General features: G+C 34.4%; 1 protein-coding gene across 6 annotated transcripts in view; it reads left to right on the top strand.

The window, feature by feature from the left end:
* ECT2 (epithelial cell transforming 2) overlaps positions 1 to 14,623 on the top strand; it is a 57,539-nt gene that overhangs the window by 16,172 nt on the left and 26,744 nt on the right. For all 6 annotated transcript variants that reach the window (XM_081067706.1, XM_081067708.1, XM_081067707.1 and 3 more), the window contains 2 exons: positions 1,898 to 2,034; positions 10,711 to 10,830. In XM_081067706.1, coding sequence (XP_080923832.1) covers positions 1,898 to 2,034; positions 10,711 to 10,830 — 257 coding nt within the window. The remainder of the gene's footprint in view (positions 1 to 1,897; positions 2,035 to 10,710; positions 10,831 to 14,623) is intronic.

Below are 14,623 nucleotides of genomic sequence, written 5' to 3'. Positions count from 1 at the left end.
AAGGAAAGTAGTTTATGGATAACCAGGCCATGAAGTAATCTACAGCGGCGTGGGCCGTGGGATGAAAAGGCCCTGAACCAGGGTTACTGATGATTAGAAAGAAAAGTAAGAAGCACTGGGGAGATACTGACAGAATGGAGTGATAGGTGGGGAATAAGAAGAGGTGATCTCAAAGTATTGACGGAAGAAATGTTACATTGGCAAAAATAGGAAGCCTGTATTTTGGAGTAAGATAGTGCAGTTTTAGAGCAAATCCAGGTTAAATTGAGGTAATAATGTCCAGTAGGCATTTGGAAAAGTTGAACCAGGTGCTTGCACAGGAGATTATGATTAGATACATAGATCTGAGAATTTACTGATTTTGTAATTATGGACGAAATGGGAATTGGATGGGAAGAGATGATCAAAAAGGACTGAAGCTTGACTATGTAATTTACAGGACAGAAGGGGAAGATGAACCATGAAAAAAAAGCCCAGACATGTCAACTATACTAATATATTAGATACGCTTTATAATAGAATCTCCAGTTTGTGGATTACTGTCTAGACACAATAATTAAATTAGGTCAGTGTATGTCAGTTTCCCCCATCCCCAAAGTACTTTTAATGGAGAGGCTCCTCAGTCTGGTGAGAATAGCCTGAAATAACATGGCAAGTGGGAAGTTCTTTGACGTCTTTTATCTTTAAAAAGCTTTCAAAACTCCAAAGTACACATGATTGTTTAAAAAAGGCTTAAAATTATTTTTCATCGAGTATAATTGATGTACTGGGACTCTATACTGTTTCTTTTTATGTGATTCTATTACATGTTATGCATTCCTTTTCCTATTGAAAAATTTGCTATTAGGAGGTTCAGTATACAGTGTTGAAATACTCTAACCACATTGATTGTAAAAAATTTCATTTCTTAGAATTTTCCTTGAAATACACATAAAATATCCTAATGCATCCTTCCTGCACTTTGGGTTGGACTGGATGTTTTATATTATGTTAAGATACTTTGAACTAATAAAGAATTTGCAGTTGATATTGGGTTTTTTTGAGGGAAGCTTTCCTCTTTATGTATGAAAAGCTTTCCATTGTTGTAATTGTGTAATCATAACCTTTTCCATCTTTTTAACTGAAATATTTCTATATGTTGCTTTCCATTTTATTATTTAAGATTTTTATTTTGAAATAATTTCAGATTGCAAAGAAACTGCAAAAATAGTACAAAGATTCCTGTACTCTCTACTCAGATTTCCCAAACGGAAATATTCTGCCATGTTTGCTTTAACATTCATTCATTCATATTCTCTCTTTTTCTACACATGTGTATTTTTCATATCTGCAGTATTTTGAGAGTAAATTGCAGATATAATGTACCTTAATCTAAATACATAAATTTGTGTTTCCCAAAATACAGGGACATTCCTTGTATAGCTACAGTATAAGTATTGTAATTAGGAAATTAGCATTAATACTATAATCTACTCTGAAGTCCTTCAGATTTGACCAATTGTTGTTCAAATGTCCTAATGTCCTTTTAGCAAAAGAAAAAGTTCGTTTTTTTCTGTTTTAGGATCCAAACCAGGATCACAGGTTACATTGTTTTACTCTAGTCTGTTCTAATCTGGAACAGTTCCTCAATCTTTGTTTCCAATGACTTTGACATTTTTGAAGAGTACAGGCCATTTTTTTAGTCAGATATCTGTCAATTTGGAGTCATGGATATTATTGACAATTTTTTTTTCCTGCCCTCATCTTAGAGGAAATTTTACTTTAATAAAAGTCTATATGGTGGTATATTTATAAGAGTAGGTATATTTCCTTTTTTTTTTTTTCTGTTAAATTAGTGCAGTGTTTGGTACTTATATCTGGCCTCCAATTTAAATCATTCCTCCTTTTTACCTTTTAGAAACACCAAAGTCTTGTACTAAGTCTTCTAAAAATTCCACTCCGGTTCCTTCAAAGCAGTCAGCCAGGTGGCAAGTTGCAAAAGAGCTCTATCAGACTGAAAGTAATTATGTAAATATATTGGCCACAATCATTCAGGTAAGAGTGGTTGCAAAATGATTTCTGTTTCACTATTTCAGAGTAAAAAATCTGAAAGGTGTTATTTCTTACAAGAAAATTACATAAGCATAGAATTTGAGCACAGATATTAAAAATGAAAATGTGTGACAAAAACTGCTGTTAGGAAAATGCCATAACTGTAACAGGAACTTTTATTCATGCAGAAATAGTACCATTTTTTAGAGTGACTTTAAAGAGAAGGATCCTCAATAGATGATTATAGATGGGACCGAGTTTAATTCAGAACTTTCTAGGTTCCTTGTCAAGATACTGCATTTATATCTATATTTGGAAGTGATAGATAACTTTTTTTGGAAGTGTGTGTTCTCGAGTCATTGCTGTATCTAGTACTGTACATATGTGAAAAAAGCAATAGCAGTGAAGTATAACAATGTGGACGTCAGTAATTTTTTGGATCTATCTAATTTCTACTGGCTTTTATAAAATAATTTTTAAAAATTTTAAATTACATTTGGTATACAATATTATATTAGTTTCAGGTGTACGACATAGTGATTAGACATTTATATAACTTACTAAGTGGTCACCCCAATAAATCTAGTATCCATCTGACACCATACATAATTATTGCAACATTATTGACTATTCCTTAACGTTATACTTTACATTTCCGTGACTATTTTGTAACTACCAATTTGTACTTCTTAATTTTTTCCCTTTTCACCCACACTCATAACCCACTTCCCATTTGGCAACCATCAAAATGTCCTCTGTATCTATGAGTTTGTTACTGTTTTGTTTGTTCATTCATTTTTTAGATTCTTTAGATTCCACATATAAATGAGATCATATGGCATTTGTCTGTTTCTGTCTCAACTTATTCCACTCAGGACAGTATACTCTGGGTCCAGCCATGTTGTAGATGGCAAGATTTCATTTTTTTAAAATTTTTTATGGCTGAGTAATATTCTATTATATATATGTGCCACCTCTTCTTTATCCATTCATCCATTGATGGACACCCAGGTTGCCTCCATATTGTAAGTAATGCTGTGATGAACATAGGGATGCACATGTCCCTGTGAAGTAGTGTTTTGAGTTTCTTAGGATAAATACCTAGAAGTGGGATATCTGGGTCCCTATTTGTCTCTTGTTAAGCCTTTGTTTTAAAGTCTATTTTGTCTGTGTAATTGCTACTCCAGTTTTTTTGTTGTTTTCATTTTCATGAAATATCTTTTTACAGCCCTTTACTTTCTGCCTGTGTGTCTTTCAATCTGAAGTGAGTCTCTTGTTGGCAGCATACGTATGGGTCTTGTTTTCTTATGCATTCAGCCACCCTATGTCGATTGGAACATTTAATTCATTTACATTTAAAGTAATTGTTGATAGATATGTAGTTATTGCCGTTTTATTATTTATATTTTTTATCTTTTTCTTTTATTGTTCTTACAGAAGTCCCTTTGACATTTCTTGATATACTTGTTTGGTGGTGAACTCCTTTAGCTTTTTCTTGTCTGGGAATCTTTATCTGTCCTTAGATTCTAAATGATAGCCATGCTGGATAGGGTACTCTTGGTTGTAGGTCCTTGCTTGTCATCACTTTGAATATTTTGTGCCAATCCCTTCTGGCCTGAAAAATTTCTGTTGAGAAATCATCTGACAGTCTTATGGGAGCTCCTTTGTAAGTAACCAACTGCTTTTCTCTTGCTGCTTTTAAGATTCTCTCTTTGTCTTTAACCTGTGGCACTTTAATTATAATGTGTCTTGGTGTTGGCCTCTTTGGATTCATCTATTTGGGACTCTGCTTCCTGAGATTGTGTGTCTATTTCTTTTGCCAAGTTTGGGAAATTTTCCGTCATTATTTCTTCAAGTAGGTTTTAATTCCTTGCCCTCTCTCTTCTCCTGCTGGTACCCTAATGATGGAAATGTTGGTACGCTTGTTGTTATTCCAGAGGCCCTTTAAACTGTCCTCATTTTTTTGGATTCTTTTTTTCTTCTTGCTGTTTTAATTGGGTGTTTTCTGCTACTTTAACTTCCAATTCACGGATTTGATCCTCTGCTTTATCTAATCTGTTGATTCCTTCTAATCTATTATTTATTTCAGTTATTGTGTTCTTTTCTGACGGTTTTTTTTTTTTTTGTTTTCTATCTCCATTTTTATGTTTCCTGTCTCTGTTGAAGTTGTCACTAACATTGAGCATTCTGATAACCAGTGTTTTGAATTCTGCATCTGGTAGATTGGTTTTATCCATTTTGTTTAGTTCTTCTTTCTGGAGTTGTGTTCTGTTCATTCATTTGGGACATGTTTTTCTCCCCATTTGGGGTGCCTCCTTGTGTTTGTTTCTGTGTATTAGGTAGAGCTGCTTTGTCTCCTGGTCTTAATAGTTTGGCCTTATGTAGTAGGTGTCCTGTGGGGCCCAGTGGCTCCCTGGTCACATGAGCTGGGTGCTCCAGGTAAGACCCTTGTGTGGGATGTGTGTGCCCTCCTGTTGTAGTTGAGTCTTGGTTGCTGTTTTCTAGTCAGTGGGAGGGATTGACCCTCAGCTGATTGGTTGTGAGGACTGGTTGTCACTAGAGTGGAGGAACTGTTCTGCAGGGGTCACCCTATGGAGCCAGATTTGCTTTAGCAGGGCTCTGATGCCTCCCCAGTTTGCCCTATGGGTGTGTCTTATGTGGCGGTGGTTGAGTGGTGCTCTGGTGTGGTCTGGAGTGGTGCTCAGGTGTGTTGGTTTGGGGCCTTTTGGGAGGGGCTGTGTTATAGGCCAAGGTCAGCTGCTGCCTGTGCCCTCCCCAGGGCCACTTGGAATGAGCTACAAAGTGACATGTAAATGGTTGCCAGTTGTGCTGATGTTGGAAGTGCCTGGGAGAGGCTAAGCTGTGATCTGAGGCCGGCTGTCACAAGAGCTGTGTGTGGGGCTGTGTAGTAAGAAGTATGGATTATGCTGAGGCCAGATGCTGCTTGTTTGGCCAGATGTTTAGTATTTAAACTCACATAAGGTTTTATTTATGTTTGGGGGGGAGAACCTTTGAGAGATTTTAGGGAAGTCTGCAGTATGAGCCAAGACAGGCTGTTTGTATAGAAAAGCTGTTAAAAGCAGCTTGGGTGGGCCCGAAGGTTGGATGGGGCAGGGTCTCAGGGAATCACCAGGGTGGGGCAAACAGTGTTAGCCAAGTTGATGAAGATTAAGATATAGAGCCTGAGTCTGCTTTCTGGGAGGCGGAGAGCTCATTTTGTATTTCAGTAATGTTTTTAAAAAATCCTTTTGTGTGTCAAGTTTTCTTAAAGTGTGCAGTGGTTAGTTATAAATAAATGTTAACTTATTGCTTACCAATATTAAAATGTACTATGAAATTATTTCTGAAGAAAAACAAGTCTAATGAATCCTTGTAGGATGAGATTGAGGAAGATAATAAGGAATAAACTGAAATTCAAGATTCTGAAAGGCATTATTTTGGAATATTTAGAAAGAAGGAATAAATTTGTTTTAGGTAATGAAGGAGATAGTTTGTTAGGAAAATAAAGTTAATACCACCAAACTTGTCTTTGAATAGGAAAATGATAGTGAGTTTTCTGATTTAGGTTTAAGTTTTAACTGACCTGTATTTGAATTCTTCATATAGCTCATTAAGTACCAATAAAATAGCCTTCAGTTGCTTGTGTATTTCCTACCCATTGGTAAAATGCACTGGCAAGAAATGGAATGACTTCTGTGTTGGTAGTCATGGAGAGGTTATTCTTCACAGTTAATTTGTTTAGCAGTAGTCAAGGTTTTATGAGACCCTCAGCTGTATTAAACCTTACTTGTTTTAAGTCAGCTTTTCTCTTATTCCTCAAGGGAAATCATTCTGGATGAGTTTCTTGTTGAAATTTTTATAGTCAGCTGAATGTAGTTGAGTAGCAAAATATCCCTTTGGCATATACTGTTCATGTACTTTGGAAGCATTTATTACCTAGAAATGTAAATCCTTTCAGGCCATGGTAAGTGCACTGGAGTTTCAGAATCCTAATTTGCATATGAATTAAATTCACCAGAACTCCTTTTGAAAAGCCCTTGAAATTATTAAACTGTAGAGAAAATTTTATACCACTATGTTTAATCTGTAAACTCACTTAAGGTTTTATTTAAAAGATTGTGGTCTAACTTCATGATAGCGTTTTCTTGACATTTTATTTTAGGACTGATTTTTTTTTGGAAATTTGATTTGGGGTAACTTAATTTAGCCCCCAAATTAAATGAAAATCCAGAATATATTATAACATGGACTAGTATAAAATATTATTATACTATATATGTACATATAATAATATGTAATATAATGTATAATATTGCAGAATATTATAAATTAATATTGTGGCAGAAGTTAAAGAGGATTTTTGCTTTAAAGGCGCTTAGACTGGAAGAGGAGATAAAATACACACACCAAATTTTAATAACCTAGTGGAAGGTTAGAAGCATTATGAGCAAGGTTTACTTAAGGTATTTGGAGATTTGTGAGGTGAGTTTTACTCCTTTCCTGCTTAGGGAAGGTGCTGGGCTGGAATTTTCAATGAGTTGAACGTTGGAAAAAGCATCATAAAGAAGGAAAAATTGAAGTGAATGTTAAAGTATGAGTCTCATTAGTACATGCAAAGAATATGGGTGGGAAGTGTATTTGAGATTTTGCAAATCACACAGATGATTGTAAACGTATATTATTCAAGGTGATCTGAGTAGTCTAGGGGAATTAGAGTTTAGGGTGGCTTAAGGGGACCATGCTAGGGAATGAGGCATGGGTACAGTGAGAGCTGATACTGCCTATGCAAGACCCGAGGAGACTGTCATCTGTAAGCTATAAAAGAAATTTTGATGGGAAGGGGAAAATGACATCATCTGCCTTGCATTTTAGAACGATAACTTGGTTCACTTTGAAGGAGGCATTAAAGAGGGGAATTTGTGGAGGCAAGGAGCATGATTTAGAGGTTATTGAAATGACTGCTGGAGCTGTTTTGGTTAGAGATTTTGAGGACCTGAACTTATGATAGTGTCAGTGACAATGAAAAGATAATAGAATTAAGAAATATTGGTAAGGTAGAATCAATAGTTGTTGGCCCTAATTTTGTATAGGGGAATAAAGCAAACAGAACTATTTTAGGATGGTTTAAAATATCTTAATACTATTGAGAGATTTTTAATGAACCTTGATGTATTTTGATTGTATGAATATTTTTGTTCAGGATTTTAAATTAAATGTTGATTAGATAAAGGAATATTTATAAATGATTACAAATATCTTTGAAACTTATATTGTGTTTCTTGCCTTCCCTCACAGGTAATCATTATCTGGGATTTTGTGCTTATTCCCCTTAGAGATCTATCACATATGTGTAGGAAAACAAGTTGTATACATATAGCCATATTTATGTTTTTAGTGACTCACTTTTTTCACTTGAGAGAAGTGGCCATGAGACACATCTGTGTTATTGCATGTAGCTGTAATTCATTGTCCTGTGACTAAATCAGTTTATTTAACTTGTTTTTAATGGACACTGGAGTTATTTTAAGTTTTAGTGTTTTGTTTTTGTTTGTTTTTTTACTGTTATTAATAGTTCTGCTGTGGATACTCTTATTCATGTCTCCTCAAGAACAGGTTCTGGGTAAAAACCTGGAATTTCTAAGTCATAGGTTTTATACATTTTTAACTTGAGTGGAAGTTGATAGCAGTTTGGAAACTAGGTTTTTTGTTAGTCTTTTGTACCCACTGAGGCTTTTGAGGTAAAGCTTAACGTTCATCAGTTCAGGCAAATGTCCTTGGGACAAAAGTTGGTTTTAGTACTCAACTCCCTACTTTTACTTAGATTTTGGCCTTTGAAGGTATTTGACTTTCTTGTCAGCTTATAGGTGTATTTAGAAAGAGGTTTTTCTTACTTCAGTGTTTTAGTTGTTTTTCAGCAGGTAGGGTTCACTGTACTTGGAGAAAAGGAAGCCCTGAATATGTGTGTGTGTGTGTGTGTGTGTGTGTGTGTGTGTGTGTGTGTGTACATATATATATTTGGAGAATAAATGGTTGTAGAACTGTAGGAGTTCTTAAAAATACTTAACTATTTGTAATCATAATGTAGTTTCATATTATTTATAATGTACTTTCTTTTTATACATTTCTTTAACTTCCATTCATCCTCTCTTGACCTTTGTCCTATTATTGTCATTTATTTTACTTCTACATATGTTAAGAACCCAATAATACATTATTATTTTTACTTTGAATAGTAAATTGACATTTAAAAATTTTACATTTTAAATTATCATACAGTAAAATTGACTTTTTATTTGTTCAGTTCTATGAATTTTGACATGTGAAAATTTGTATACCCATCACCCAAATCAGGGTACAGAACATTTCCATTCCCCCCAAAAATTCCTGGTGCTGTTCCTTTATTATAAGTAACACCGTTTCCTCACTTCATCTCCTGGTTACCATTGATCTATAATTTTCTTTTTTTGAAAATGTCGTATAAATGGAATTATTCAGTATATACTGAGGCTGGCTTCTTTTAGACTTTGAGTTCTTCTAACTTGTGTGTATCAATACTTTGATCCTTTTTATTGCCGAGTGGTGTACCATTGTGTGGATGTACCACAGTTTGCTTATCTGTGACTCATTAAGGGACATTTGGGTTGTTTGCAGTCTTGGGCGATTATGAATAGAGCTATCAACATTTATGTACAAGTTTTATGTAAACATAAGTTTTCATTTCTCTTGGATAAATACTCAGGAGCGGGATTGTAGGATCATATGGTAAGTAATGTTTTACTTTATAAGAAACTGTCAAGCTTTTCTCAGAGAGGCTATACAGTTTTGCATTTCCACCAGCAATAGGCAAGAGTTCCAGTTGCTCACATTCTTACTGTTGCTTGATACTTATCAGGTTTTTTTTTTTTTATTTTAGCCATTTGAAGAGGTCTGTAGTCTTATCTCACTGTGGCCTTCATCTTCATTTCCATAATGACTAATGATGTGGAACATGTATTCTTGTCCTTATATATATATCTTTTTTGTTGAAATAACTGTTCAGGATTTTACCCTTTTCAGTTAGCTTATTTCCTTCCTGAATTCTTTATATATTTTGGGCACTAATCCTTTGTCAGATACGTGATTTGCAAATATTTTTTTCCTTAGTCTATAGCATGTCTTCTCATTCTAAGTCTTTTGCTGATAAAAAAGTTTTTAATTTTGATGAAGTCCAATTTATCAGTATTTTTCTTTTGTAGGTCCTACTTTTGATTTCATAGTTTAAAAATCTTTGCTGAAGCCTAAGTCACAGATTTTCTCTCATGTTTTCTTCTAATCATTTCATAGTTGTAGGTTTATAATTAGGTCTAGGATCCATTTTGAGTTTTCTATAAGGTTATATTTATTTTCTATAAGGTTATAAGGTTTTATATAGGTTTTATAAGGTTATAAGGTTATATGTAGGTTGAGGTTTATTTTTTTTGCCTATGGTAAATGGTGTTCTCGTACCATTTCTTGAACAACTAGCCTTCCTCCACTGAACTGCTTTTGCACCTTTGTTGAAATTACTTGGCCGTATATGTGTGGGTTTGTTTCTGTGTTGTATTTTCTTCTATTGAGTTTGTATTTTTCTCCTTTCACCAATACCACACAGTCTTGACTATTGCAGCTTTATAGTGAGAACTTCCTTTGCCTTTCCAGATACATATTTATAATCGGGTTTTCTTTATCTACAAAAAGTCCTGAAGTTTTTATCGGTATTGGGTTAAATCTATAGGATGATTTGTGGGAGAATCGACATATCTTACTGTGTTGAGTTTTTTAATCCATGAGCATGGCTTCATTTATTTAGATCATTGATTTCCTTCATTGGCATCCTTAGTTTTCAGTATCATGTTCATGTTTTATTACAGTAAGTCGTCACTTAATGTCTTCCATAGATTCTGTGACTTTAAGCGAAACGAAGTATAATGAAACCAGTTTTACCATAGGCTAGTTGATATAAATAAGAGTTAAGTTCCTAAGGTATTTCATCAAGGTTATAAGGAAACGATGTTGAATGAAACAATGTTATTCAAGGACCCATTATATATTTATACTTAAATATTGTCATTTTTTACTGTACATGATTTTAAACTTTGATTTCCATTTGTACCTTACTGGTACATAGAAATATTGATGTGTCTGTGTGTATGTATGTTGTGTGTGTACGTGTGTGTGCACACGTTGTATCCTGTGACCTTGCTCACTTATTAGTTCTAGGACCTTTTTACCTTTTATTTTTTCAGATTGATACAGGCAACAACATGGATACAAACAGGTCTTCTAGCTTCAAATCTTGTCTCTTTCCCCTAAATCAAGGTTCTCTGCTACCATTTCAAAACATTTAGTACTTATAGTAAGTTTATATCTGGAAATAACTGATTGCTTATTGCTTTTTTCCTTAGTAATTTGAATGCTTATTGCTTTCTTCATTATTAACTTGAATAAAAAAGTATAAGTTTTTCTTCTATCATACTAACATATTTTAGTGATTTTGTAGAACTGTGAAAATGTTATGAGCAAAAGGTCTCAAACTTAGGGAGAAGTATTTTTAAAAACTTTTTCATCAACATCTCATCTTTCCTTTATCGTTGTCTATGTTAGCTTTTTTTTTTCTTTTCTCAAAATCTACCTTTTTTTTTTTTTTTTTTTACCTTTTAGTTGTTTCAAGTACCATTGGAAGAGGAAGGACAACGTGGTGGGCCTATCCTTGCACCAGAGGAGATTAAGACGATTTTTGGTAGTATCCCAGATATCTTTGATGTGCACACTAAGATAAAGGTAAATTTGTATATGTTTGGTTCATAGTAATTCTTTTTCTTTCTTTTTTTTTTAAACTTTTATTTATTTTAAGTGGGTTTTTCCAGGACCCATCAGCTCCAGGTCAAGTAGTTGTTTCAATCTACTTGTGGAGGGCGCAGCTCACACTGGCCCATGCGGGGATCAAACCGGCAACTTTGGTGTTACGAGCATTGCACTCTGACCAACTGAGTTAACTGGTCACCCCGTATACTAATTCTTTTCGATTGTGTATGTTTATTATGATTTTTCAAGGTTAAATTTCTTATTTATTCCTTTGAATGATTTGTTCTTTGTTCCAGTGTCTTATTAATGTTTGTTGTTTGCCTATCTTTTGATTTCAATTCATCCTGAAAATAAGGAATTAAGGCCTTCCTAAGTCTTTTCTATAGAGACATATGGTTGCTAGTATTATTTTTCTACCGTTCCTTTTGGGTTGTATGTTTGGTATGTTTTTGTTTTGTTTTGGTTTGTTTCAAAAACTGAAGCTGGAAGGGACTTAGAAATCATTTAATTCAATTCTTTATTTATAATCAGATAAATGCTAAAATTAAATAAGACAGTGTTATTCTCTTTTTAATGATTTTTTTAAAAATGAAGGGTCTGTGATTTCCAGGTATCAACCTCCCATAGTAAAGTAATTTCTCATAGTAAAGTAGTTTAGTAAAGTAATTAAACTACTCCTAAAAGTAGTTTAGTTTTTTTTTTTTAATTTTTATTTATTAGTTTCAGGTGTACAAGACAAGGTAATACTTAGACGTTCATCATTTATATCCCTCACACTGTGAACCCCCCTCCCCCCATCCACTATCCCTCCAACCTCGCACTGAGCCATCACATTATATATATAAAATTATAGTTGGCATTCATTAATGTTTAGCTTCTGGTGTACAATGCCATGATCAGGCATCCACAGTATCCCTGAGGTGGTCTCCCAAATAGGACGCATGTCCATCGGATACCCAACAAAATCTTTACAACATTTTTGAATAAATTCCCCAAATTAATTTTCAAAAACCCTGAGGCCATCTTGTGGTTACCAGCTGCTTCCTAATCCCTTCACCTTTCCCCTTATCCCCACCCCACCCCGCCCATCTAACAACTCGGTTTTTTCTTTGTGTCCTCAAAACTGTTTCTGATTAGTTCATTCACATAAGTTTAGTTTTATTTCCTCTTATTTTTCCTATGTGGTGCTTGAGCAAAACTGATCAGTTTTTCCTCAAAAAAACCCATATTAATAGTTATTCCATATTTCAGTACAGAGATTAATCCGAATTATGAACTGTTTCAAACAAATACATTACATTACTTTTGACTTTAATGCACATTATAAACAAAATATAAAAATATAAGTTAATAAAAATGCAGTTTATCAAATGCTTTTATTTTGTATTTTATCAAAATCCTTGATTACATTTCAGTTATTTCTTGATCTGACGTGAATTCCGAAGGAATTTTCCTTTATTTATTTCTTCTTTTAGGAATCTTTATTTTTCTAAACAACTTAAAGAACTAGAGTGTCAGGCTGGTTTATGCTTATATACTAGTTAGGGTTCTGAAAATTTGAAGTGGAAAGTATTCTTGGAATGTTTCTTATTTCATAAGAAGTTCTGAGAGGCATAGAAGTAGAATGAGAAGGCAAGTAGGTTCCCCCCCCCCCTCCTTTTTGCGCCTCCCCTTCCCTCGCACTCCGGTTCGAACCTTTTCTCCATCTAGTTGTGGAGGACACAGCTCCCTGGCCCATGCTGGTATTTTGCGTCTTGCGCTGAGGAGCTCACGCGGCAGCTCCTTGCAGCACACAGCAGCCCAGCTCCAGGGAGAGCCGTTGTTCACAATCTTAGCTCTAGAGGGCGCAGCTCACTGGCGCATGTGGGAATCAAACCGGCGACTGGACATTAGGAGCACGGCCACTCCAACTACCCGAGCCACTGGCCTGCCCGGCAAGTAGGTTTTTATCTTGGTGTTCTACCACTCATTTGTGGATCAGTTTGAATTTATGTCAGTCATTTAGCCATTCTAGGAGTGCAAAATTTCCTTCTAATATAAAATGTTATACTTTTTATGTGTATAGGATCACAAATTCAGGAAACCATGTTAGATGCTTCATTGGAGCTTAAAAGATGATTATCACTCTTTTGTTTCTGATGTGTAACATAATTCTTTAAGCTTCTTCTGAAAAGTTGGATTACCAATATTTAAACTCTTAGTTGTTTTTAGCTGATTTCAACTTTAAAAATTATACTTGAGTTTAACTCCTCGTTTCTAATGGTGAGGCACTGTGGTATATGGATTAAGTGGAATGACATGGACTCTGAAGTAAGACAAACCTGAGTTTGAATACTGGTTCACACCTATGATTCGAGGGAGATTACTTAATCTCTCTAAGCCTTATTAGTTCCCTTATTACTTAGTTCCTGAGCTAAGAGTTAAGGCAGAAATCTGTATTTCACTAACAAGCATTAAGAATTAAAGGTTAACCAGAAACAGAGTAGACTATTTTTCAGAGTGCCTAGAAATTATTTTGTTTCCTGGTAGCAATGTTCTTATATAAGTATATACAGCCATCCTGTAGTTTTTTACTTTAAAAACGTACCACTGGATTATATTGTCAGAGCTATGAGTTTTTTTCTCTTTTGCATCACAAGTTTCCAAATATTTCCCCTCCGTCATATTAAATACATAGGAAAATATAGTTAACAACTTATTGAGCACTACCATCTGTTAGGGATTCTTCTAAGTGCTATACAAGTAGTGACTAATTTAATCCTTTATGAGACAGGAATCGTTACCATCCTAATTTTTCATAATAGGAAATTGAGGCACTAATAGGTTAAATAGCTTACCCAAGGACAGAGAACTAAGAAGCCCTAGAGCCAGTATTTAACACTAGCTAGTTAGTGCCAGAATCCACTGTTTTATATTGACCCAAAGTTAGTCTTATTTATAATCTTTTTCCTATTCCTATTGCTGCTTTCAAGTAAAATTTCAAATAATTAAATCTTAGTTCTTGACTTGTGGGCTATGAAAGTATTATTGCTTTCAGTTAACTTTTATGCTCTCAGAAGTATTTTTTTTCTCCATTTGAACTTCTCTGAATCTGCTAGTGTAGGAGAATGGTTCTTATATTATTTGGTCTTAGGATCCTTTTCTATCCTTAGAAATTATTGAGGAACTTTCATGTGGGTTTAACTGTATTTGAAATTAAAACAAAATTTAAAAATATGTTTTAAGATGCATCATTTTTTGAACAGCTTCATTGAGGTACATTTTACATGTCTTTAAATTCCCGTGAAACATTTGAAACAAATGTATGATTCACTGATTTTAATAACTTTGCCAAGTGATGCAACCGTCACTATAAACCCATATTTGAACATTTTTATTTCCTCCCTTAAGATCCTTCATGCCTGATTATAGCTAATCCCCATTCCTATCCCCAGCTCCAGGCAACCACTAATCTATTTTGTATCTATGAATTTTCATATAAATGCAAATATATAGTATGTGCTGTCTTAAGTCATGCCTCTTTCACTTAGCGTGTTTTTTAATTTCATCTATGATGTAGCATGCTAGTAGTGTGTTCCTTTGTATGGCCAAATAATAGTCCATTATATGGCTATGCCACATTTCTTTATCTAGTCACCAACTGATGGAAATTTAGATTGTTTCCAGCTTTTGATTGTTATGAATAATGTTGCTATAAACATTGTGTGCAAATTTTGTGTGGGCATGCTTTCATTTCTCCTCCATAGATATTTAGGAGTGGAATTGCTGG

This window comes from Rhinolophus hipposideros, assembly GCF_964194185.1.
Source record: "Rhinolophus hipposideros genome assembly, chromosome: 2".
NCBI classification, from domain to species: domain Eukaryota; kingdom Metazoa; phylum Chordata; class Mammalia; order Chiroptera; family Rhinolophidae; genus Rhinolophus; species Rhinolophus hipposideros.
This window is presented reverse-complemented; position numbering and strand designations above follow the sequence as displayed.